General features: G+C 62.7%; 1 protein-coding gene across 15 annotated transcripts in view; it reads right to left on the bottom strand.

Moving 5' to 3' along the window:
* The window catches only part of GRAMD1B (GRAM domain containing 1B), a 245,349-nt gene that overhangs the window by 15,787 nt on the left and 204,198 nt on the right, over positions 1 to 25,364 (bottom strand). For 11 of the 15 annotated variants that reach the window (XM_059676850.1, XM_059676844.1, XM_059676845.1 and 8 more), the window contains 7 exons: positions 21,513 to 21,533; positions 11,870 to 11,993; positions 11,045 to 11,148; positions 10,006 to 10,101; positions 8,269 to 8,349; positions 3,432 to 3,547; positions 1,536 to 1,692 (listed from right to left, as the gene is read on the bottom strand). In XM_059676850.1, coding sequence (XP_059532833.1) covers positions 1,536 to 1,692; positions 3,432 to 3,547; positions 8,269 to 8,349; positions 10,006 to 10,101; positions 11,045 to 11,148; positions 11,870 to 11,993; positions 21,513 to 21,533 — 699 coding nt within the window. The remainder of the gene's footprint in view (positions 1 to 1,535; positions 1,693 to 3,431; positions 3,548 to 8,268; positions 8,350 to 10,005; positions 10,102 to 11,044; positions 11,149 to 11,869; positions 11,994 to 21,512; positions 21,534 to 25,364) is intronic. The other 4 variants (XM_059676846.1, XM_059676847.1, XM_059676859.1 and 1 more) reach the window with 1 other exon arrangement.

The raw sequence follows: 25,364 nt of genomic DNA, 5'->3' as shown, positions 1-25,364 counted from the left end.
CCGGAGCGGAGCGCGGCCGCTGCGACAGGACAGCGTCGGCCTGCTTCTCCCTGGGGCCTGTTTTCTAAGAGGCTCAAAGGCTCCACGAGCATCTTTTAAAATCCTTGCTCAAGGGGTGAGGATATTTTTCCCTTTTTTTTTTTTTCAGAGAGAGAGTAGAGGGCAAGGGGAGGGAGAGAGAAACTTCGATGTGAGAGAGACACACCGGCTGGTTGCCTCCCACACACTCCCCAACAGAGGACGGGCATCGAACCCACGACCCCCTGAGGTGCAGCCAACGCTCTAACCACTGAGAAACCCGACCAGGGCTTCGTAGCATTTTTTATTCATCTTCCCACTAGCCGTGGGCGGGAACAGATACAGCCCCAGAGGAGGAAACTGGAGACTCAGCTCTGGCTCTAAGGCCAGGAGGCTGACGCTACGCCGCCGCGCACACGGCTCCTGTCCTGGGACTCTTTCCCGAGGACCCACCAGTCCACCTGGCAGCTCCCCAGACCCTTCCTCCATCGAGCTCCTCTCTCCTCTGGCACCGAGCCCAGGGACAGAGGGAGGTCCCTCTTACACATTTTTGTCTCTTTCACCAAGTCCAACAGTGAGAAAATAAAGCAGAGTGTGCACACTAGGGACTCAAAACTAGTCTCTACTGAGTCAACCAATAAGCAGACAGCAGTCCTATCTTCTATAATAAAGAGGTGACATGCAAATCAACCCTCACGTCCTCACAAGATGGCTGTCTACAACCAGGCCAGCAGGGGGGTTAGTGAGGGATGATGAAACGACTGACCAGCAGGCTGTGTAGGACAACCAGGCGGGTGGGGGTGGGCTGTGAGGGGCAACCAGGCTGGTGGGGGGGGTGAATAGGGGGTGACCAGGCCAGCAGGGGGGACAGTTGGGGGTGACCAGGCTAGCAGGGTGGGCAGTAAGCGGTGACCAGGCTGGCGGGTGGGGGGGACAGTAAGGGGCAACGTGGCCAGCAGCGGGGGGCAGTTAGGGGCAATCAGGCCGGCAAGGGGGGGCAGTTAGGGGCAACCAGGCAGGTGAGCAATTAGGAGCCAGCGGTCCAGGATAGTGAGAGAGCAGTCGGACATCCCCCGAAGGGTCCCGGATTGGAGAGGGTGCAGGCTGGGCTGAGGGGACTCCCCCCACACCCGTGCACAAATTTCGTGCACCGGGCCTCCAGTAGTCTTATATTCACATACAACTTCGCCTTCAGATCAAGGTGGTGAAAGCAAGACCGGCACAGCTCTCCCCCAGAGGGGCTGAGCCAGGCGTCCGCGGAGAGCGAAGCGCACCCGGTGAACCTGGATGGTTCTCATCTGCTCAGAAGCCAAACAAAATCATTGCCTGAGACACCAAGAACCCAGCACTAGTGCCAGCCACCCCGTCACCATGGAGCAAGCCCGTCTCTCCAGGGGGCCTCCTTGCATAGCTGGCTGCAGTGCAACCCCTGCCCTCTGCCCACCCCCCAGGCCCCTGCCCCTGCACGAGCGTGGCGAGGACCGCGGCCCTGGAGGGGGGCGGCGGGCTCACTGTACCGAGATGGGCGCTTCGCTGCTCGCGGTGGACGTCAGTGTGCTGTTGGTGACCGACTTCTTGGGCAGCTGTGGACTGGCATCTGGCTTGGTCTCTATGCTGCTTTTGGACGAGCTGTCATTCACTTCATTCTCTTCGACAGGGATCTCCTCGCAGTAGCTGAAAAAGGCACCACGAACCACACTAACCTCAGGGACGAAGCTATTCTAAGAGCCAGACCTACCCACCCATCCAAAACGGTGGCTTTCCTGTGTCTCTGCTCTGCACCTGATCCTCCTCCAACTACCCCGCCCCCTAAAACCTCCTTCCCATCTTATACCCCCAACACCAAGTAACCTTTCTGGCTCCAAACTCACCTTTAGATTTATCCCTAAAGTAGGACCATTGTCTTAAACTATCCCTCCCCCTCCCCCTCCCCCCGGCATCCCATCCCAACCTGACCATTTGCATCGAACACCTGGGCTCTGAGCGTACATGCTCTTCCCCACACAGTGACGGGCACAGAACTCAGACACGAGTGCCTGTGGGGTCCTGTCCAGAGCCCAGGTCACAGCTGGCCGACTTCCTGGCCCTGTGCACCTGCAGGGAGCCCTCCTGGGCTAAAGGTGGGCGCCCTCAGGGTCACCACAGATGCGCCACATGCCCCGACACCGGACCCACACCTTACACACGACCTCACCGGCGTGTCTGAGTGAGTCACCACGTGCATTATAGACAATCCAGTAGACGCCGCAGGAGCTGGGTGACAGCACCCTCAGGTCTCAGGAATCATCCCGGAGCCCGGTCTCCGGACCACACACCCAGCGCTCCTGGCTTCCTCCTCCTCGGTGCCTCTCACTACCGCCGGCCTCCGCTGCCTCCAGACCTCAAGCACGCCGAGTCACTCCGCAGCCCCTCTTCCTTCACCACCAGCGGCATGCGACACAGGGACACCTCCTTCTCCTGACAGGCTCCTTCCCGTGGCTTCCAGGACACGAAAGCCCAGTCCCTCCCACCCCACTGAAGGCTCTTCCACGATTCCTTCAGCTGCTCCGTCCTCTCGGCCAGGATTCCCAGGCCCCGCTCTTGACCTCCTTCCTACACCCGCTCAGGCACCTGGGTGTCAGCGAGCTCCGGGCTGCCCGCTGTGCTCCCGGGGATGCCCCTCGCCCAGACCCCCAGTGAACTCCGCACCTGCCGGCGCCTGCGGGTGCCTCCCCTTGGGCAGCAGTCCTCTCAAACCCAAGTTGCCTGAAGCCAAGCTCCCGTCCTTCCCGCCGAAGTCGTGCTGCCCTATTCCTGCCCACCTCAGTTTGGAGCAACTCTGTCCTTCCAGTTGGTAAATCCAAGGAAAACGCAAAGCCACCCGTGGTTCCCTCTGGATCCACCAGCAAATCCTGCAACATCCTTCTGGTTCTACCTTCAAAATATACTCAGAGACTGACCGCCCATTTCCATTCCCGCTGTCACCTCCTGGTCCAAACCCCCTCACGTGCCCTCTAAATGACCTCAATGCCTCAGCAGCCGCCCAGCCAGTCCGCGCGCCCCCTTTGCTCCATTCAACCCAGGAGCCAGAGGGGTCCTGTCGAAACGTGAAGCCAGATATTATCCATGATCTGCTCACAGCCTTCTCACCACCTCTGAGTAAAAGACACCGTCACGTTCGCCCAAAGGCCCCGCAAACCTGCCTGCTGACTCCCTGACCCGGCCTCTCCCATTTGCCCTTTTTCCCACCCGCCCAGCGCCAGCTCCTGCTCCCCCGCGCCCCCCACCAGAGGAAGGCCTTCCCAGAGGCAACTCCTGGGTCGGCCCTCACGTCCTTTGTCCTTTGGGGCTGCCTGAGGTGCCATCCCCACCGCGGCCCTCACTGCTGTCCTCGCCCCTCGGGGAAAGGCTCCCTGGGCAGCCGCCCCTCTCACCCCATCGTGTTGAAGTCGTCACTGGGGGGCACGTAGTCCTCGTCGTCGCTGGTCAGGCCCAGCTCGCTCCCGTAGCACTGGTGGACGAAGTGCCAGAGCTCCTTGGGGCACAGCGGCTGCAGGGACAACAGGGACATTGGTCCGCCTGGGACCTGCCTCCTGGGACCCTCCCCACGGAGGCGCCGAGTGAGCTGGTCTCCGAGGGTTCCCCCTGGCTGGACCGAGAGAGCCAGGCCTCCATGGCCGCCTCGGCACCTCCCCGGCCCACCTCGCAGGATCTCAAGACCCCGCTCTTCTGCCCAAGACGATGTCTTTTATCGCAGCCGGGACTGGGCCTGTTCACACAACTCCGGTCCACGGGGACCACGGCCCGTGAGGACGGTCACTGTCCGCTCTCGGCTCCTCTGGAGGGGGCTCATCGTTACGCAGCATGAACTGGGGTCCCCGTGGGCCAGGGTGACCACAGGGCTTCTGATCTGGACGTGGGATGAGCAGCAGAGACCCTCTGAGCTAGCCTCCCTGACGCTGCAGAAATCTCCTGCACTGACAGCGCCAGGCACACCCTGCTGGGCCACATCCGAGAGCCAGGCCAGCCTCAGAGGTGGCCCTGCAGGGCGGGGCCGCTCCCGTGGCCAGAAAGAAGCCACTGGAGGCTTCTCGGAGTTTCAGGGGCCCCAAAGGTCGCTGCCCTCTCCTGGCCACCTCAATCCTTCCTTCTTTATTCTTCAGTAGAACCAGTTTGCCCTCAACCCCAGGTACCAGTTCCAGTTTTTCTATTTCTCTGGGTGTCTCCATTTCCTCCTCAAAAGCACGATCCTAAGAAAAGTGAGCGCTCACGAAGTTCAAAGATTTGGGAAAGAGGCAACCGATTTTCAAAGAACTGAGATCAGAGGTGGAGACCATGGATGCGCCTGGGGTTGGAGGAGGGGGAGGTGGTGGGCATAAGTCTATGAGAAAGGAGGGCAAGATCGCTAAGAAAAACAGAAGCAGTCAACATCATTAAAAATGATTCAATTACTCAAACTAGCCAATCCCAAGTCTGCTTGGCCGGCCTACCCTGCCTCACCCATTCCTCCCTGGGAAAGCCTCGCAGGCTCCGCCCATGCTTCCCCCGTGGCCCTGCCTGGCGTGATGCGCCTCTGCTTCCAGAGGCGAACTTACAGCACGTTTCCCACCAACGATGTGATAAAGAACCCCAGTGCTCTTCAAGGCAGAGTTTAAGAAGCAGGGGCTGTGAGGGTGCCTGAGCCAGGGGCCTAGAGACCTGCCCAGGACGACACAGGCAGGGCTCTCTCTGAGCCGCAGGGTAGAGGTGTGTGTGTGGGGGGGTGGGGGTGGGGGAGGTGGGGGACAGCTCTGTGCTGGCTCTCACAGCGCCAGACGGAGGCCTTCTCCTTTACCTGGGCCTCCTCCTCCTCTCTCTGGCCTTTTGTCTACCATTAATCCTGCCTGGGCCACATCTACCTCTCTGCCCTTCTTAACAATTCGCCTCCTCCATGCAGCCTTCCCTGGCCAGCTCCACGGGGCTCAGCTTGTCTGCCACCGTCAGGACAAGCGCCACGGGGAGACCCTGTTCATGAGGCAGAAGGCTTACAGCCATTCGGTTAGAACGTCAGTGAGCCACATGGATGACCTGTCTCCCGTGGAAATGACAGTAATTGTGAACGGAAAATTCAAACCTGCCCTGGAGACTCAGACTCGTTATCGCTTTACCATTACTGATGGCTAACAAAGGCAGAGAGCTCAGACCAAATAAGTTACAGGACTCATACAGGGCTGAACAGCCTTTGGGTTGGAACAAACTCTACATGATAAATCTACTCACTATCCTTTAAATCAGTGGTTCTCAACCTTCCTAATGCCGCAACCCTTTAATACAGTTCCTCATGTTGTGGTGAACCCCAATTTCATTGTTACAAATTGAACATAATTAAAGCATAGTGATTAATCACAAAAGCAATATGTACAGTGGGGCCTTGACTTACGAGTTTTATTTGTTCCCAGACCGAGCTCGTTAAGGAGCTCGTTAACTCAAATTACTCTGTCAACTTAATGCAAAAAATCGGCTGAGAGACAGCTGGTATCTCAAAAAACTCGTTAGTCGGGACACTCGTAAGTCAAGGCCCCACTGTAATTATATATGTGTTTTCCGATGGTCTTAGGCGAACCCTGTGAAAGGGTCGTTTGACCCCCAAAGGTCTTTAAATAGTAGTAAGTTTGGGCTACCACCAAGGCAGATACATTCGTATACTTAGTTATGTCACAATCGTATCTAATAAAAGAGAAACATGGTACTTAGCGTATGGCCGCTACCCTTCCCATTGGCTAATCAGCGAGATATGCAAATTAACTTCCAGCCAAGATGGCAGCCGGCAGCCAGGCAGCTTGAAATTAACATGAGGCTTGCTTGCTTCAGTGACGGAGGAAACCAACGTTCCCCACCTGCTTTGCCGGCCTCTGAGCCTGCAGTTTGAAACATTGTAACAAATATACAAGCTAAACAAAACCCCAGAAACCTGCTTTCAGCAAGCCGGGATCTCAGAGCTGGAGTTATACGTTGTTTCGATTATAGAACCTAAACAAACCAGATACCTGCTTTCAGCAGCAGAGGCCTCAGAGCTGGAGCCAAGCCTCAGAGCTAAAGCTGGCCCAGAATAAAACAAAAAAGAAAAAAAGGAGCAGTTGGGAGCTTCAGCCCTCAGCCCCTCACCCAGACTGGCCAGGCACCCCAGTGGGGACCCCCACCCTGAAAGGTGTGTGACCAGCTGCAAACAGCCATCATCCCCTCACCCAGGCTGGCCAGGCACCCCAGTGGGGACCCCCACCCTGAAGGGTGTGTGACCAGCTGCAAACAGCCATCATCCCCTCACCCAGGCTGGCCAGGCACCCCAGTGGGGACCCCCACTCTGATCCAGGACACCCTTCTGGGCAAACCAGCCAGCCCCACCCATGCACCAGGCCTCTATCCTATATAGTAAAAGGGTAATAAGCCTCCCAGCACCGGGATCAGCGGAGCCGCGAGGCCTCCCAGCACAGGGATCAGCAGAGCTGAGAGGCCTCCAGGCACCGGGATCAGCGGAGCCGAGAGGCCTCCCGGCACTGGGATCAGTGTGACAGGGAGCAGCGCCCAAACCCCCTGATCGCCCTGTGGCTCTGTGTGTGACAGGGGGTGGGGCCACAACCTCCCTATCCGCCCTGCTTTGTTCGTGACAGGGGAAGGTGCCCCAACCTCCTGATCAGCCCTGCTCTGTGCCTGATACGGGGGAGCTCCCCAACCCCCTGATCACCCTGCGGCTCTGTGTGTGACAGGGTGCGGCGCCCCAACCCCCTGATCAGCCCTGCTCTGTGTGTGACAGGGTGCGGCGCCCCAATCCCCCGCCCCCGCCCACGGGCCCTGCTCTGTGTGTGACGGGGTAGAGCCATAACCTCCCCATCGGCCCTGCCCTGAGTGTGAGAGTGGCGGCGCCCCAACCCCCTGATCGGCCCTGCTCTGTGGGTGATAGAGGGCGGCGCCCCAACCCCCTGATCCTCCCTGCTCTGTGTGTGACAGGGGCGGTACCCCAACTCCCCTATCGGCCCTACTCTGTGAGTGACAGGGAGGAGCTCCCCAACCCTCTGATGGGCCCTGCTCTGTGCGTGACAGGGGGCAGCGCCCCAACCCCCGGATTGGCCCTGCTCTGTGCGTGACAGGGGGTGGCGCCGCAACCTCCCCATCGACCCTGCCTTGAGTGTGACAGGGGGCGGCGCCCCAACTCCCCAATCAGCTCTGCTCTGAGCCCGACCAGGGGCTGCACCTAGGGATTGGGCCTGCCCTCTGCCACCCGGGAGCAGGCCTAAGCCAGCAGGTTGTTATCTCCTGAGGGGTCCCAGACTGTGAGAGGGCACAGGCCAGGCTGAGGGACCCCGCCTTCCCCCCGAGTGCACAAATTTTTGTGCAGTGGGCCTCTAGTATAACTATAATCACATAATCTTTTCTCATGTCTCCTTCTCGGGCTTGGGGTGTTCTCCAAGTGCTGCACCATGACACCTCCTTCATCTATGCGTCTCCACTGTGTCCTTCAAACACTTGAGTAGTCAGCTGGGCTGCATTAACTGTTTCTCTGGTTTCTATATTTTTGATGCTCTGGCATCTGAGGCCTTGCTGACCGGGGAGCACCTGCCCCTCCCAGTGTCAGCTCATCCTGGCACTAGAAAACTTGCCTAAGGGCACACCTTCCATGTGTAACAAGCCAATCCGAAGCCCATACCCCCACCAACTTCTTTATCTAGCTCTCATGCTACACACCCGTATTCCCCTGTCCTCATGACCCCAGGGTCGCGTGCCAGGCAGCTAGAGGCAGTCTCCATACCCCACGCCCTACTCCATTGTTCAAACTATCCAATCCTAAGTGTGCTTGGCCTGCCAGCCGAGCCTCCCCCATTCGGTCCTGCGAAAACCTCACAGGCTCAGGCCCCGCCCATGCTCCCCAGGCTCCGCCTCCCGACCCCCTGCGCTTTCCCAGCGGCTACGTGGCCTGACACTTCTGCCCCGGGGGCAGATGTGTGAGTATAAAACTCAGAGTCACTTCCACGTGTCTGTGCCTTATCACACCCGACAGGAACAAATCCCGGAGGGCCCTGGCCAGGCAGCAGGCCCTGGGAGGCAGGCGACTTCCAGGACTCAGGTGACATCACCCGTGAGAACGTCTGGGGGACTTCCCGGACCACGAGGAAACCTGGGCCTCTGGGAGCGGCCAGCGCCCCGGTAAAGAGCAGCCCTCCACAGGGCCCACGCCGAGGGGAGGACATGCTAGTGGGAGCGGGTCCTGGGCTCAGGGCGGAGCTGGGCAGTGCTCACCTTCTCGAGGAGCGCGTTCTGCCACAGCCGGAACATCATCATGTACGTCCTGTCCCGGGCCCCGAACGAAGTGAAAAAGTGCTGGATGCAAGGAAACGGCAGAAATGTGAGTGAAGGTTACCGCACCACAGGCATGAAGACAGGCTGCTCCTTCCTGCGAGAGAGCCACCGGTTCCGGCCTCAGCTACGGCTCTCAGGCCCCGCGATCCCGGCCCCCATTGTCCCCGAGGCCTTCGGGTCGCCTGCTCCCCTCATCTCCCCCTTCCTGTTCGAAGCTCTCATCTCCATGGAACACTTGCTTCCCTGACCGGCTGGACTGGGCGAGGGGAGCTGTGAACTAGCCTAAAGGGGAAGGGAAGACAATCCCCTCCCCGTTTCATTCAGTCACTCAACAGGGCGTTCAGGGTGAGCACGTGCCCGGCACCATCCCACACGCTTGGGGAACGACGGCAAACAACACGGGAGGAGACCCCTTCTCTCACGGAGCGTATGCATCAGTGGGAGCCTTATGACGTGGGAAGCCAGACAAAACCAGATTTGTCTGAACACATTCTAGGTGCCTCACAGATGCTGCTTTATTTACCCCAGGCAAAAGCCTCGGGAAATAAACCTAAGTGCTAATCTACATATATAAAAGGCTAAGCAACCGTCCGACCGGTAGCTATGACGCACAATGACCACCAGGGGCCAGACGCTCAACGCAGGAGCTGCTGAGCTGTGGTGACTTGGCAGCGGTGGTTCTCGGGTGACGCACCTGGAACCAGAGAGGAGGGAGCCCGATTCTGGGTGCGTCACCAGAGAACTGCCCTCTGGCACTCCGGGACCCCTCCGGATGTCAGAGAGCCAGTTTCGGCCCGATCCCCGCAGGCCAGGCTGAGGGACCCCACCTGCCAGAGGGACCTGCTCACTCCACAGATGCCCTATGAGCTGCAGCGCCTCCCCAGGTGGGGCCGGCCGGGGAGGGACTGCGGGAGTTGGCTCTAGGGCATGTCCGGCCCTTCTCACCCAGTCCTGCCCCGCCAGCCACCCTCTAATTAATTTCCTTTCCATGTGCACGAATCTGTGCACCGGGGCACTAGTACCTAATAAAGAGAAACGGCTGTGAAGCTGGGTGACCTCTATACTCACAAGGCTGATTCGTGCCAGAAACAGAATTCACACCAACAGCTACCTGGCCCTGACTTCCTGTCACTGAGCTGCCCTGTGATGGGCAGGAACCGAGTCCACCCCCACCCCCGAAGGGGGCAGTCATGGTCCTAGTACTTCTCTGCCCTAAGTTTCATCTTCCACGTTTCCCCGCCCCCACAGGACAATTCCTTTCCATCAGGCTCCTCGCGCCCTCCGGAGCTCTGCTGATACACAATGACAACTGACATTTGCTTTGCGCTTTACAACTTCGTGTTTTCAAATGTGTGATGTCCTTTCAAGACTCTGTATCTAAAATGGTCCTGCCGGCTCCTTTTACACCCGAGATAGCCGAGGCCACAGGGCTACACATCTGCCTATGGTCGCAGGACTTGAACTCAGGCTTCCTGGCTCCAGGTCCAGTGTCCTGGCCCTCCTTCCTCAGCGTCCCAATCGCCCTGTCCCCCTGGAGGCAGTTCTGCAACCGCATCCCTCCCCGCCTCACACCCCAGCCCGCAGCCTCCCCATCAATGCAGCCGAAGGGCAGAAACACAGAAGCTGGGGGCTGGGGCTTAGGGAGGGGAGTCAAGTCCAGGGTGAGACTCCGCTTACCTTTTCTGAGTCAGTGCAAACTTGGATGGCGTTGGGGATGAGGCGAGCTGTCTTCTCTTTAGTCATGGAGCAGATGTCTTTTAAACGGACAGTCAGCTGGTATTCCCACAGGGACAGACAATGGAGAACAAGCAGAGAGGCATTAAGACAGCGAAGGGCGTTCACCCGGCACCCGCTCAGACAGAAGAAACGGACCCGTCTACGTTTCTAAACCTCCTCAGAGGTCATCTGGTGTAGCCCCTGCGTTCAGAGGCCACAGGGCGAGGTGGGGCCACGCCTTGCCCAGAGCCCTAGGGGCCTGGACTCTCGGTCCAGGCACCTTCGCTTCTCCTGCTCACAGCCTGACAAATGTGCTGGTGCCAGCACGGTGCCACTCAGACACAGAGCATGGCACCGTGGAGACCGTACACGTCAGCTGGTTTATTTTTTTAAATTATTATTTTTAAATATATTTTTATTGATTTTTTACAGAGAGGAAGGGAGAGGGATAGAGAGTTAGAAACATCGATGAGAGAGAGACATCGATCAGCTGCCTCCTGCACACGCCCCACTGGGGATGTGCCCGCAACTAAGGTACATGCCCTTGACCGGAATCGAACCTGGGACCCTTCAGTCCGCAGGCCGATGCTCTATCCACTGAGCCAAACCGGTTAGGGCCAAGTCAGCTGGTTTATCTTTTCCCATCTTATTTTACAAGTGAGGAGAGAGAGGCAAAGGAAGAGTAAAGGATGCGCCTAAAACCACACGGCTAATTAGTAGTGGAATCCAGAAAGTGCGCAAGCCAGGTCCGGGGCCCAAGGCCAAAGCCCCTTTACCCCACTCGTCTGCCTCCGCATCGACTATTGCCAAATCCTCCCAACACTCTTTTCCACACCCAGGAGGGTAGGAGGGGAGAGGTCTGGCCTTGAAGACGCAGGCCCGTGCTTTGTTAGTTGCACACGGCTGGGCAGAGCAGCAGTCCGCAGAGGGGCGAGTGGGGGCCGCTCGCTGAGCCCAGCCCAGCCCAGGGGACCGCCCGCCGGAGCAGGCCCGTCTTTACCAGAGTTTCCCAGCGGAAGATGTTGCTGTAGAAGCAGATCCAGTTTTCCGAGAGGTAGAGTCGGCCCTGAAGGAGAATGTCTCTTTGGAGCGCACAGGAGTAATCTGTGGGGGGGAGGGGGGCTCAGATTCCGGAAGCACTTCCCACGACCACCTGCCCTCCCCGCACAGGGGGTGGGGGACCTGCCTACACTGACCAGGTCTGAACTAGTGCCAAGGAGTCCCTAGCATCTCATCCTCGGGAAAAGGAAGGCTGCGAGACACACCACTGCCTGCAGGCAGAGGAATGGCTGGCATGAGAGGTGGTAGAAAGGCCTATACCCGTGGTTGGCAAACTGTGGCTCGCGAGCCACATGCGGCTCTTTGGCCCCTTGAGTGTGGCTCTTCCTAAGCTTTCGGAGTACCCTAATTAAGTTAATAACAATGTACCTTCCTATATAGTTTACGTTTAAAAAATTTGGCTCCCAAAAGAAATTTCAATCGCTGTACTGTTGATACTTGGCTCTGTTGACTAATGAGTTTGCCGACCACTGGGCAATACAATCCCGAATGCCCCGCTCCAACCCACAAGTACCCTCCCTTCACCGCCGACCATCTGCGGGGTGAGGGTGGGAGCCAGTCCTCCAGGTCGACTCTCTCTGAGGCACCACTGCGGTGCTCAGCCGGGGCCAGCGCTCTGGGCACCCCTCTCCCTGTTCCCAGACAGGCTTTCTCACCGGCCTTGGCTCTTACTTGGGACTCTCTCTACAGAAGCAGCCGTGTGAGGTCCCAGAGCCCCCCAACCTCCTTCCTGCCCCCCCCGCCCCCACCCCAGTCACCCGCTCACCCACAATGAGGCGCTCCGAGTCTGGAAGTTGCTTAAAGAGCTTTCTGAAGTCTTCATTTCTCTGCTTGTAAGTGGGGCTTAACACCTGCACGACAACGGCCGAGGTCAGGGGGTGCTCCCAGCTCTGTGGGGTGGGGAGGAAGGGGCAGGAGGAGCACCTGCTTGCGTGTTCTAAAGCCACAGCGAGGCTCTGCTGTCCCACGGGCCGCGGCGGCAAGGGCAGGCAGAGGGCGTGGCGCGGGGAAGGCGCGGGAGAGAACGGTGCGGTGAGAGGCTGAGTCCCGTGTCCGTCAGTGAGAAAGTCAAATGCCCCGAGCAGCGCCCACGTTACAGCCAGAAGACACAGGCAGACGGCGGCCGCCCGGGAGCTCCCGGGACCACGTCAGCTATTGCTCCTCTGCCTCAGCAGCAGGAAGCAGCAGCCTGGGCCGCCCCGTCCCCCGCAGGACTCAGCGTGCCACGTGCCCATCGCCCGCCTCGGAAGTTGCCGCGACTGATGGTGGGCGCTCGCTGTGCGTGACACTCACGATGGAAAAACATCCTGACACACGAGACCCGCACAGTGTCACAGGCCAGGGTGATCTCAGGGACGCGCACTTTTACAGACGATTAGCTAACCACTCACAGGACGAGCAGCTGGGCAAACAGTAGAGCAGTGGTTCTCAACTTTCTGGCCCTTTAAATACAGCTCCTCATGTTGTGACCCAAATAAAATTATTTTCGTGCTCCTTCCTAACTGTAATGTTGCTACTGTTATGTATCGTAATGTAAATATCTGATATGCAGGATGGTCTTAGGCGATCCCCTGTGAAAGGGTCGTTCGACCGCCAAAAGGGTCGCAACCCACAGGTTGAGAACCATTGCAGTAGAGACTTCAGAAGTAATTAGAAGCAACTAGAGGCACCTGAGCTCCGCCCGCACCATCCTTTACAAGTTCAGCGAACCCAGCACTTACATGAGCCATGAGGAAGCTGAGCCAAGAGCGGCTCCCCCATCCGCCTGGGGCCGATCTCTCGATTCCTGGTCCAGCGCTCACCTCCTCCCACCACTGTGCCTCCAGCCGCCCCTGTGCCCACCTAGCTTTTTGGTGCCTCAGTGCAGACTCATACCCATAAACTGCCCTAGCAAATCCTCCTTGGAAATACCATGAGCCCGATGAATACACGAAAACCCTGCTCTAAGCTCACGATCTTAAAAAAGGAAAAGGAACGTGCCCTGGAGATGAAAGGCACCAGCGATGGCCGTAAAGCCCTGGTGCAGGGAGAGCCAGGCATGGCAGCGGGAGCGTGGCACGCCGCCGGGCACACTGCGGCCCGCTGTGCAGGACACACGCGTGCAGTCAGACCGTCCGTGACGGGGGAGTTGGGTCTAGGCCATTCCCACTTTCTGGCCCACTTTTCTAGGAACCCAATGGCATACAGCTGTTGCGATAGTGGCGTGGGCTCTGGACCGTCCATTTTTGTCTTTCTGCAAAGCTGGGTGCCCGCGAGGAAGCTGAGGGTGCGGCCTGACCACAGCCAGAGGCTCCCTGGCTGGCTGAGCCAGGGGCCGAGCGGCTCCTGCGCCGGGGGACAGGCGCCTCCAGGGAGCAGAGAGAACAGACAACATGGCTGCAGTTCAGGGAGGTTTTCCGGAAGAGAGGACCCGGATGCTGTCCACTGCTCACTCTGTTCGCATGGATTTTAAACTGTTGTTTGTCTTGCTTAGAACATGAGCTGCCCTGGTCAGAGTGGACACCCTGCTACTGACCGTACAGAGTCCCAAACTGAAAACCACCTGCCAGGTGCTTGAGCCAAGTGTCGGGGCCACTGGGCGTGAGTGCCCGGAAGCAGCCACTCCCATGCCTTCTGGGCGAGACCAGACCCCAGAACCCCACGCGCCCCGGCCAGACGTTACTGCCAGACATGCCGAGGCGTCCAATCCCAACGCCTCTGGCCGCACCGAGCAGATCCACACGGACGCCTTGCTGACCACCACCGAGCTCCTCATCATGTGTACCTGACCCGCAGAGCCCCATCAAGCTCACGCGTGGTGGGCCATTTCCACACGCCCAGCACGTGAGCACCGCCACCCACAGCGTCTCCCCCGCGGGGTGCTTATTACCCCATTGTACACACGGGGAAGCTCAGGCACAAAGTGAAGACACTCGCCCACAGAATGTGGCCACTGAGCGGGCGTGTGGCCTGGGCCACGGCCGCCTGAGCCACGGCCGCCTGAGCCGCGCTGCCATCTGAGCCACGCTGCCATCTGAGCCAACCCCACCTGGCCTCGGGGTCGCCGTGCTGAGCAAACAACAGACGCCCATCAGAACTCACTCGTGGGGATGGATGTCCACCTACTCTGTGCTGCCCAACAGCCTTCCCTGCCCACAGGCGGGGCGTTTGGGGGGGGGGGGCGGGTAGATGATCTAACCCAACCCGCCTATTACCGCCGAGGAAGCTAAGGCCCGGACTGGCCTCTGCGCTCCCCCACGGCCCTGCACCCAGCGTGAAACTTCACCAGCGAGAGGTGGTCAGCTCAGTCCCCGGGACGGGCGGACGGGCGACAGGCGGACAGGCCGCCTCCCAGGCCGCGTCCGTGTCAGCCGCTCAGCTCCCACCGTGCGGCCGGCCTCCTTGTTAAGGGTGACCCAGAGGGCTATGGCTCTGCAAGATGAAAGCTTTGGAAATCGGCCGTACAACCATGTGGACGTACTCAGCGCCCCTGCACTGCGTGCTTAGAGCACATAAGGGGTGTATGTTCCGTGTAGCGCAGCCCCAACATCAGCCCGAGGACGCGCCTCCCGGGAGGCCCCACCCCTCGGGCGGAACTGGACACAGGCGTCCGGAGCCGCAAGTCCTCCTCCTCCTGATGCTCCTTCTGCACCGGCCCGTCGCTGCGCTGCTCTCCTGCCCAGTGGGAGCTCCCGGGGAGGGAGTGCAGGCAGCTGCAGTCCCCGCTCCTCGCCTCAGAGCAGAGCTGGGGAAAGGAGGCCGCCCCGGCCTGACCTCGGAGGCCCCGGCCTGACCTCTGAGGGCCCCGGCCTGACCTCGGAGGGCCCCGGCCTGACCTCGGAGGCCCCGGCCTGACCTCTGAGGGCCCCGGCCTGACCTCTGAGGGCCCCGGCCTGACCTCGGAGGGCCCCGGCCTGACCTCGGAGGGCCCCGGCCTGACCTCTGAGGGCCCCGGCCTGACCTCGAGGGACCCGGCCTGACCTCTGAGGGCCCCGGCCTGACCTCGGAGGGCCCCGGCCTGACCTCGAGGGCCCCGGCCTGACCTCGGAGGGCCCCGGCCTGACCTCGAGGGCCCCGGCCTGACCTCGGAGGGACCCGGCCTGACCTCTGAGGGCCCCGGCCTGACCTCGAGGGCCCCGGCCTGACCTCGAGGGCCCCGGCCTGACCTCTGAGGGCCCCGGCCTGACCTCGAGGGCCCCGGCCTGACCTCTGAGGGCCCCGGCCTGACCTCGAGGGCCCCGGCCGCTTGTACAGAAGCTCCCTCACCCAGGCTCGCAGGTAACGCCGATTCTCCGGGCGGGGGGGGGGGTGTGTGGGCCGGCCCTTGCCCCTCGAGCCTCAAGCGCAGACACGGCCGGCGGCCACCACAGGCCCCTAGGACGCTGGAGACCACACCCCGCCCCCCGCCCACTCTCTGAAAGCCATCTCCTAAGGCAGTGATGACGAACCTTCTGAGCTCGGCGTGTCAGCATTTTGAAAAACCCTAACTTAACTCTGGGCCGTGTCACATAGAGAAATCTTTTGATATTTGCAACCATAGTAAAACAAAGACTTATATTTTTGATATTTATTTTTTATATTTAAATGCCATTTAACAAAGAAAAATCAACCAAAAAATGAGTTCGCGAGTCACCTCTGACACGTGTGTCATAGGTTCGCCATCACTGGCCTAAGGGCAGGGCTCACCCACTTTAACAGCACATTCTGGTTCTGGGCTGTCAGGTCTGGAGCCCTCGGGGAGCAGGGCTGGGGGTGGCAGGCGGCAGAACGGCCACACAGAGAGAAAGGGGGACACTCACGGCCGGGATTTCCTCAGATCCACGCCGGCCACGGATTTCCTCAGATCCACGCCGGCCACGGGGGTCCGCGCGGGCAGGCCCCTCGGTCACCTCCGGCGCGTCCGACCGCGAGGGCCGGCGGCCCTGCTCCAGCAGGAGGCTCCAGAGGACCCCACATTCTGTCAAAGACTCCATTGCTCCCCAGGCGACCCCCTCCTCCGAGTCCCCGCGGGCTGGACCCAGCCGGGCCGACCGCGGACCAGCGGCCTCGGCTCCGCGCCCCTGGCCGGCCTCCGGGCCTCCGGGCTCCGTTCCCAGCACAGACTTCACAGCGGAGGGTGCGGTCAGCACGCTTCTCGGGACGGGCTTGCTGGCCAGTCGCCCGCGGCCAGGGACGGAGGGGAGGTCGTGGAGCCCCGCGCCCGGTCCGTGCGCACAGCCACTCCCAGGGGCCGGCTGAGCCGGGAGGGGCCGCCGCCACGGCAGGTGCACGGAGCGGCAAGGGCTGAACGCAGGCCCCGGGGCCCCGGGCTGAGGGCAGAGGGCGGCTGCCGGCTCCTCACAGACCAGCGGCTCACGCTGCGCTGCTCCCGGGCCAGCACCAACGCCCAGCTCTGCGCCCGTCTGCCCCGCACACCGCCCAGCCCAGCCCTGTGTGCCACCTCCGCTCCGGACGACACCGTGACTCACGGCCCCCACCCAGGCGGAGCGGCCACCGAGGGCTGTGGCCACAGCGCTGCTCCCCCACCCCACACCCCTCCCCTCCCAGCCGCACTCCTCTGGGCTGACCAGCAAACAGCTTCTTTGTTAGACTCCCTGGTGGCCGAGGGGGGGGCAGTCAGGACGGTGGCGGGCAGGGCCAGAGCCTACACATGCTTCAAGTGACAGGACTGGTGATGGCACTGGCCAACGTCCTCCAGTAACCCCTGCGCCTGGCCTCCCCGCAGATGTTTCCTGCGAAGGAAAGCAGCCACCAGGCGCCAAGTGGGGGAGGGGTGAGGAGGGGCAGGGGCAGGGCTGTGGTGATGAAACCGGAGACTCAACCAGGGCCTTCTTGGAGGCCCCTCTCCCCTCACTGACCCATCGTGTCCTCCCGTCCCTGTAGCGGCAGCAACAGGTCTGGAGGGGTGACCGTCTCACAGCAGACGCGCTGACGGGAGAAGCTGGACAGATGGCCGAGGGGCTGCGGCCACAGCACTGGGTGTCTGAGGCGTCTGCTTCCTTCCCAGGGACCCTGCCCTGCGGCCGCCTGGCCAGCTTTCCCAGGCGGCTCAGACTGCAGGGCCCAGCAGCTGCTCAGAACAGAGACTGTGGCCCAGGTCACAGGAGCCAGCCCCACGCAGGGACGCTGAGGTCGCGGGAGGACGGAGCCACGCGAGGAGGGCACGGGGCTCCCGGAGCAGCCGGGCAGGAAGCAGACAGCGCTGGGCTGGGAAGACGTGAATGCCCAGGAGAGGCGGCCCTCGCGGCTGAGCCCACTCGAAGGAGGCTGGAGCCTGCATGGTGGGGAGTGCTGTGCCCGGGAGCCCGGCGACCTGGGACAGCACGGACAGCTTGGACAGCAGTGCCGAGTGACCTAACGCACCGAAAGGTCGAGTCTCAACTCCCAGCCCCGACGATTCTGACCAGGGGACCCCAGGCCTCCCTGGGAAACGGTGCTGGAGAAAGTGGAGGAAATGTCTGAGTCCTTCCATCTCCTCATGCACAGGCTGGGCACAGCCTCCCTGCAGCCGCCCGCACACAGGGCAGCTGCCCGCACGCCACCTTCTCCAGGAAGAACCACATCCCCGCATGCTGGGTTCCCATGCCAGCTGCTCGAAACCCTTCACCACAGGAGGCGTTCCCTCCTCGCCTCGAACACCGTCCCCTTCACACGGCACTGTGCATGCGCCCGCACAGCCCCGGTTCTGTCCGGTGTTCTGGGGTCAGCCCCGCCAACATCCTCCCAGCCCCGCGTCAGCTGCCCTGTGCCCGTGCCGGCCAGTCCTCAGCAGCCACAGGGGAACTCAGCAATTCCGTGTCCTCGCCTGAACACGCCCCGTCCCGGCCACCCAGACCCAGGCCCACAGGGCTGGTCCCCACAGGACTCCCTGCAAACACATGGGCACAGCTGCGGGCCAAGCGTGGACTGTGGGCCTGCGCTGGGAGGAGCAGGCGGGGCGTGCAGAAAGCTGGGGCTGGGGATGCGTCCCTGTGTGGGCCTTGGGCTCCCACACCCTGCAGCCCGCCGCCAGCCCGCCTGGGAAGCTGAGCTCCAGGTCTGGGAGGAGGGAGTCGGCCCTGAGCTAAACATTAACTCCAGGGCAAACACTGGGAGCTGGGACCAAGTGGTACGCCCTCCCCTCTGGGGATGGACTGTGCTTCCGGGAGCAGGGGTGGGGTCGGGGGGGAGGAGCCCAGGAGGAAAACAGGTGGACTTGGCCGAGTACTGGCCTTGTCTAGGAAGAAACCAATGAAGACCCTCACCCTCAAGGAAACCTGGCCCCCAACTAAATCCGGGCGGGTGGGCGGAAGGAGCCAGGGCCCTGACTGATACAGAAAGGAGAGTGGAGAGTGGGTGGGCGCGGGGGTGATGCAGGCAGGGGCGGAGGGAAGGAGGCTGAGGAACAGGGGGAGGAATGGGCAGAGCCCTCAGCCCCAGGGGTTAACAGCGGCCCCTTCCTGTGCTCCCACCTCACTGCTCCCCCCCCGCCCCCCATGCACCCTTCATCCTACAGAGCGTTGCTCTCTCTTCTACCAGCCGGACGTGCCTGGCCTTCCCTGGATGGGCACTGTCCCTTCTCGCCACCCAGAAGCCAGCCTCCGACCCTCACCAGGGCGCCAGGCAACAGGCTCTAAGTCTGGGGCAGCGGCCAGCGTCTGGGCGCCTGTTCTCTGCCTCAGACATGCTCCTTCGGTGGGTTGCCGAGCAGAGGACTGACCCCAGGAGAGAGGCGAGGCAGCGGAGGACAGCACCTCTGCCACCTGAGGCACAGGACGCCGCACCTCGATGCGCCCTCCGCCACCGGCTCGGCCCCCCGCCCCTGCTGACACTCTCGCCTGCTTCTGCGAACCCCGTCTCAGGCCTGCGGGGCTGCGCCTCCCAAGCTGGGCCTCCACGAATGAAACTGGACGGTGGGGTGGGGGGAGTACACGCACCGGCCCCGGGGGGACTTGGGGCGACCTCCCACCGCCCTCTAGCCCTGAACAGCCCGCTGGGGAGAAGCCGCCTCACGCCTCAGCCTTCCCACGTGGCCCTGGGCCCAGACACTCCCCCTCGGGGTCCACTCTGTAGGCCGAGGGGCTTGGTCATCTCGGCTAAACAGATAAAGCAAAATGCAGAAGAGACAGACAGGGAGGCGCTGAGGGGTGGGCAGGGGCGCTGGGTGTGTCTCACATCGGACGCACATCTCGCGGGCCTGAGATGTCCCCGCGACGGTCAGCAGCCTGCGTGACTCCCACTGTCCTGGACCCGGCCAGCGTGTCTGTCTGTCCTGGACCCGGCCAGCGTGTCTGTCTGTCCTGGACCCGGCCAGCGTGTCTGTCTGTCCTGGACCTGGCGAGGCGTGTCTGTCCCGGGTGCGGGACAGGCCTCAGGCAGCAGAGGTGGCAACATTGCGGGGCCAGGGAGATTATAAAGAGGCCTGTCCTTCCCAGAGGTCAGAGGTCAGAGCCCAGCATCGGGCAACCCAGAAGCTGGGAAAAGGGCCGAGCAGACCAAGGGGAAAGAGGATGAGGTCAAAGCCACAGGCAGGGCAAGCAAGGGCTGCCCACCCGTGATGGACAGCTGGGAGGCAGCTCTGCAGGCGAGGGGCGGGCTGACCTGGAGCTTCCGGGTGGGGGTTGCACACAACACACAGACACGCATGATGGCCGTGATGCACCGCACGAGCTCGACGTCAAGCAGCCGAGGGTGTGTGCTGAGGGGAGGGGGCGCGTGGTGGGGGGAGGGGGCGCCCTGTGGGGGAGGGGGTGTGTTCTCGGGGGGAGGGGGCGCATCTGGGGAGGGTGGGGCTCCCAGGTGCAGGGATGCAGGTGGCTCTGGAAACAGCCAGGTTTGAGCATCCCGGTCGCACGGGGCAGCCACGCCAGGGAGCAGCCCAAGGCGCACTGGTGCCGTCCGAAGGGCGTGTGGGGTGACGCCTGCTGTGCGGGCCCGACACCCCGAAGTGGGCAAGCCCAGCCAGAGCCTTGGTCTCGCTTTAGGAAGGGGCAGGGCTTTAGTGGCAGGAGGGCGGGGGGGTCCTGGGTTACTTGAAGCCGGGCTCTCCCCACTGCGGCAGCTGCTGATCACTCTTTAGATGTCAAACATGAAAAACAAAGCTACGCCAGACACAGCTCCTGGCGCCTGCAGCTCGGCCAGCGGCCAGCGGGAGGTCCCTGTCTCAGCTTCTGCCTGCCTCCCAGTGTCCACCCGCTCTTCTGTCTCCCTCCACCACGTCCTCCGCTCAGCTCCTGGGGGTCCAAGGCGCAGGGTGGGAATGAAGGGATCAAGCTGCTTGTCCTCCAGTCAGCTGCCTCAGCGTCAACTCCCCTCCCAGCAGCACGGCCGGGGCATCCTCCCCCTTTGCGCTGGTTGGGGTGAGTGGGGCTCCCCCGCCCAGGGACAGGCAGGCCTCGCGCAGCAGCCTGCAGCCTCAGGCTCCCGGACACGTGCCTGACGTGGGGTCACCAGGCTGCGTGGCAGAGCATCTCCCTCCTCCCTGCACACAGGCGATTCTGGCCCCAGTTCCGGCCTTAACCCCACGCCTCTCCTCCACCCCGTCCCCACCGTCCCCTCCCAGGGAGCCCTCCCTTCCGGCATCCACAGCCACCTGTCCCACACCTTCTCCGGCCATCAACCTGCCGAACGGAGCCTGGGTGGGGACCAGGGACAGACGGCATCCTGACCTGGCAGGACAGGTGTGGGGACGGCAGGCTTGGCGACAGAGATGCCTGAGCCAGGCAGGCCAGGCCGTGGTTGCAGGCCGCCACCCTTGCCCGGGCAGCCCAGGGACAGAGCACAGCCCGAGGGCCCGCTGAGACCAGCCAGGGGCTCCTCAGGGCACCTCAGTGCCCCGCGCCCATCCACCTGCCTGGGCCCTGGCCTTTGCAGGGCACGCGTGCTCCCAGCGTCTGGGTGTGGAGCAGCTGGTGGGCACCCACAGACACCCAGGCTGCACCCCAGCCCCCAGCACAGCGGATGCCTCCTGGGAGGGGCACACCCCTGGGCCTCAGAGGTATGCCTGGGGGGGCAGGAGTTCAAACTCCTTCATGCCACAGTCTCTCTACCACTGGGGGGCGCGTTCTGGCTGCATTTCTCCCAGCTCCACGGCCTACGTTCTGATCCCAGAAGTCTGTCTGGTCTTCCCGACTGGCCTCCAATAAGTCCAGAGGAGCCTTGCCCAGGCGGCTAGGCAAGGACGGGGGTCCACGCTCCTTGGTCTCCTTGGCACACGCTCCCCGCCCCTCAGCCCAGTGCGACCCGGCCACCGAGACCCCTGCAGCTGGGCTGGTGGGGGGCTGTCCGGGAAGAGGCCCACCCCCCTCGCCTCTCAGCGTGCTGCAGGCCTCAGGCCGCCCAGCTGCTCTCTACCCCATCCCCAGCCACGTCCACATCCACGTCCACATCCACGTCCATGCTCACGTCCCCCCGCCCCACATGCACCGATAAGAAGAGAAGTGGGTACTTACATTATACCAGCTCTGGCTTTTCTGAAAGGACAAAACAGAAGAGAAGGTACGTTAGTCGGGGGAGGTGGTGGCACCGGGGCATTTCCGGCTGCAGAAGGTAGGCTACACAGACAGCAGCGCGGGCGGGGGCGGGGCCCAATGCAGCTGCAGGTTCCCGCGGCTGCAGGAGGGGCTCCCGGCACAGCCCATGCTGGTGGCTCTGCGCGGGGGACAGGCAGTGGCAGCACCAGCCAGAGCTCAGCTGGGGGAGTCGACCTCATCAAAGGTTCTGATGGGGAAGGGATGCGCGCAGGCATCCGAGACCGTCCCCGAGGCCCTGACCAGCAGCAGAGCGCAGTGAGGCCCCGCCGCCTTCCGCCAGGCCAGCCCCCTGGGGCAGGACAGGATGCTTCCGTGCAAGGGATGCGAGGGGCCGCCTAGAACTCCTTCTCGCTGCGCTGTCAGCGAGCAGATGAGGCCGCTCCCGCTCCCGCTCTCGCTGGTGCAGCAGGAGCAAGGCGAGAGCGCGTCCCTGCTCCCCGGCCCCCCAGCCCAGTGGGGCCATAACTCAACACCAACAAGCCCAGTCCCGCGCCAGCTCCAGGATCCGGGCGCTCTCCGTGCCCCGCCCGGGCCAAGGGGCTCATCCTCGGGGCAGCGGAGAGTTCTCCGGGGCAGGAGGGGGGCTAAGCTATGCCCTGTCTGCCTCTGAGCTCGAAGGCTGGGGTCCTTCACGCACACCCCGGGGGGGCAGCAGAGAACACACATGCACACGTGCACGCACCTGCCCGGGCCTCGTCCTCCGAGGCTGACCCTGGGCTGAGACGGGCGCCGGGTGCTTCCCGGTTTAGAAAGCTCCCCGGGTGTAATCCAGGTGCAGAGCCACCGGGGAGAGGGGAGCGTCTTCGCTGTGCGCAGAGGTCGGCCCCTGGGCACAATGAACAACCTCTGTCCCCCTCCCGGGCCTGTCTAAGGGAAGAGGGCGGCGTGCCTGGGGGGGCAGGGCGGGTGTGTGCCGGTGGTGAGGACAGCAGGGTCCCGTGACCTCCTGCGGCCACCAGCTCTCCCACCAGAAAAGTCTGCAGACTCACCACCTCCACTTGGAAGGGGCGCGTGAGAGCAGAGGGACAGGGGTGGGCGGTGCCGCCCCTGATGGGTTTGTTTCAGCCTCACCCCTGATCCCAGGGGCCAGGATGCGGCCAGAGGAGCAGAGGGCACGGCAGGCCCTCACCCTCTGCAGGGTGCTTGCCAAGGCCACTCCCAGACAAAGGCTGTCACCTCGGCCCATGGGGAAGTCACGGGCCCCCACCATGGCCTCGTCTCCCCCTCCTCCGAGGCCTTGGCAGGTCAAGGAGCCAAATCGGAACACTCGAAACCACCTGTCATCCCTGTGGACTCGCGGCCACCGGGAGCCCGGCCCTGGGACTGAAGTCAGCCCGTCAGCGTGTCAGCACCGGACATGTAGTCCTGGTCCTGCCTGCGCCCAGGGCATGAGGCTGGCAGATGTGCAGTAAAACACGTCCCAGCCAGGGGAGGCGAGCCCTGGGAGCTGCAGCCTCGACGGCCAGTTTGCCTGCATTTCATCTTGCCCAAGCCAGGTCACCAGACACCGGCGGCAGCTGAGAACACTGCCACGGCCCCAGCTCACCCCGGCCTCCTGCGCATCAGCCCTGGGAGAAGGCGCCGCAGGGCCACGGGCTGCTGCATGGGCACCAACACCCTCTGGCCGCTGCTGTGCGTTCCTCCTCCTCCTCCGGTGAGGGGAGCAGGACAACATTCTCTCCTCCAGTCCCGCCACCCAATGCCTGTCCCTTCCGAGCCTTTACAACAGAGGTCCCCCGAGGGCCGCGGCCGAAGCCAGGGCCCTGCCTCCTCGCTGCCTGCTGTGGTCCTTTCGGGGGACATCTGCTCTTGAAGGGAGTGAAGGAGGTGCTCTCAGGTAGGGACATGTGAGATGCACCATCACAAGCAAGAGTCCTGTCTTGTCTCTCAGCATGAGCCGACCCCTCATCAGCTGCTCCCGAGCAGCTCCTCCCTGCCCACTGAGGCGCCCAGGGAAATGGGCCCACCCCGTGCCTCCCCCACGGAGCCCCTGAGCACCTTGGGCAGGAGTCCCGGACTCTGACCCGCCTCTGACCCCCGAGCTCTGCTCTCCAGGACTGAGCCCTGAGGGTGGCCCAGCCTGAGGGGCAGGGAAGCCAGAGGGGCTGCGGGCATCCCTGGGCAGGAGGGAGGCCGCTGCCGTGTGGGCTCACGGAAATGCCCCATCTTGGCCAGAGGCCGGGAGGGACGGAACCACCAGTGTGGAGAGGGCTCTGCTGGCGGGTTCTCCGTGGAACTGGCAGAAGGGGGAGGAGAGTCAGGAGAAGTACCCAAGACAGAGCTGCTGGGAGCCAGGGAGCCGGGGGCCCACTCGCAGCCCCACCCGGAGGGCAGGCGCCTGGGGCCCCCAAGGCCCTGCAAACAGCCAGGTTGCTGAAACAGCTCCCCTGGGCGGGGCGGGGCCTGGCCGGTGGGCGGGGCCTGGCCGGTGGGCGGGGCCTGGCCGGTGGGCGGGGCAGCAGCGGCCCAGGGCTCTGCTCTAACAGCAGCGAGGAGAACAAACAAGTTCTCACTTTGATCAGGTTAAGTCTGTCGCACTGGGAAGGAAACCACAAACACGAGGAATGAAAAGCAGGGGAAAGGAGCCAGAGGCAGGGCCGGCTGACACACCCAGCGCCCAGCACAGGGAGGTGGCCACTCCAGGCCACGAAGCCGGAGGCCCAGGAATGCCGCAGGCGCCTCCTAGTGGCCCCGAGCCAGCACTACAGCGCGAGGCTGGAGGCAGCAGCAGCTCAAGGGTCCCGGGAAGTGGACATGCCCCTGCCGCCGGCCACCTGCCACCGGCCAGTGCTGCACCGGTCAGCCGCACGTGTAGGACAGACTCCAGAAGGGACACTGCTGACCAGCAGGCCCGGCCCCGCACTAACACGGGCAGGGAGAAATGGAGGCCCCGCACGAGGCCTGGCTCCGGGGCGGGAAGCACTCAGTCCTGCCTGGACGTGGCACCACCTCCTCCGGGAGGTGGCTGAGGGCCGGGCGTGGTCTGGCTAGGAAGGCAGTGGCATAGCTCTGGCTGCCGGGTCCCAGGCCATGGCCACATCTGTCCACCCGAGAGCCGGCTCCCCGAGGGGCCTGTCCCCCCACACAAGCACTCTCTGCTCCTCTCCGCCTCCCCTTGCAGCTCTTCCTCACGCTCTGCTCCTCTCCGCCTCCCCCTGCAGCTCTTCCTCACTCTCTGCTCCTCTCTGCCTCCCCCTGCAGCTCTTCCTCACTTTGGGCTCCAGGCCCCGCCCTGTGCAGAACCGGATTCCTATCAAGACTGTGTGGCCACACGCATGTCCCAGAGCGCCCCGCTGCTGCCACTGCATGGTGGGCACGCTCGCAGCAAGTCAGTGTGACTCTAACTGCACTTGGAGGCTGTGGTGCTGGTGGCGATGGCCGTGATGGTGAGAGAACCCGGTGGGGAGGCGGCTATGAAAGCCGGGAACTCAGTGTCCACGGGGCCAGGCGCTGCCTCAGCCCGCTCTGCGTCCCTTGTCCCCTCCCTCTGTGGCTCCGTAGGGAAGGGGCAAGACTAACACTCAGTCCGCGCTCAGCGTGGGCGCCCCCCCCCCCCAGGGCCTCTCCAGAAGCTCAGAGTCCGGCCTGGCTCAGGGCCGCCCCCCCACTCACACAGGGTCTCCTGCCTCTGGCTTCGGGGAGCACCCCTCCTCCCAGGCCCAGCCCGGCCTGGCTGTGGGCAGCCGGTGGTCTCCAGCTCCCTCTCGGACTGTGTCCTGCCCGGACGGGAGCCTGGTGTTCACACTCCTCCACGCCTCTCGCAGGACCCAC

Source organism: Myotis daubentonii, chromosome 19, assembly GCF_963259705.1.
Source record: "Myotis daubentonii chromosome 19, mMyoDau2.1, whole genome shotgun sequence".
Taxonomy (NCBI): domain Eukaryota; kingdom Metazoa; phylum Chordata; class Mammalia; order Chiroptera; family Vespertilionidae; genus Myotis; species Myotis daubentonii.
Note: the sequence above shows the minus strand (reverse complement) of the source record. Positions and strands in the feature narration are given on the sequence as shown.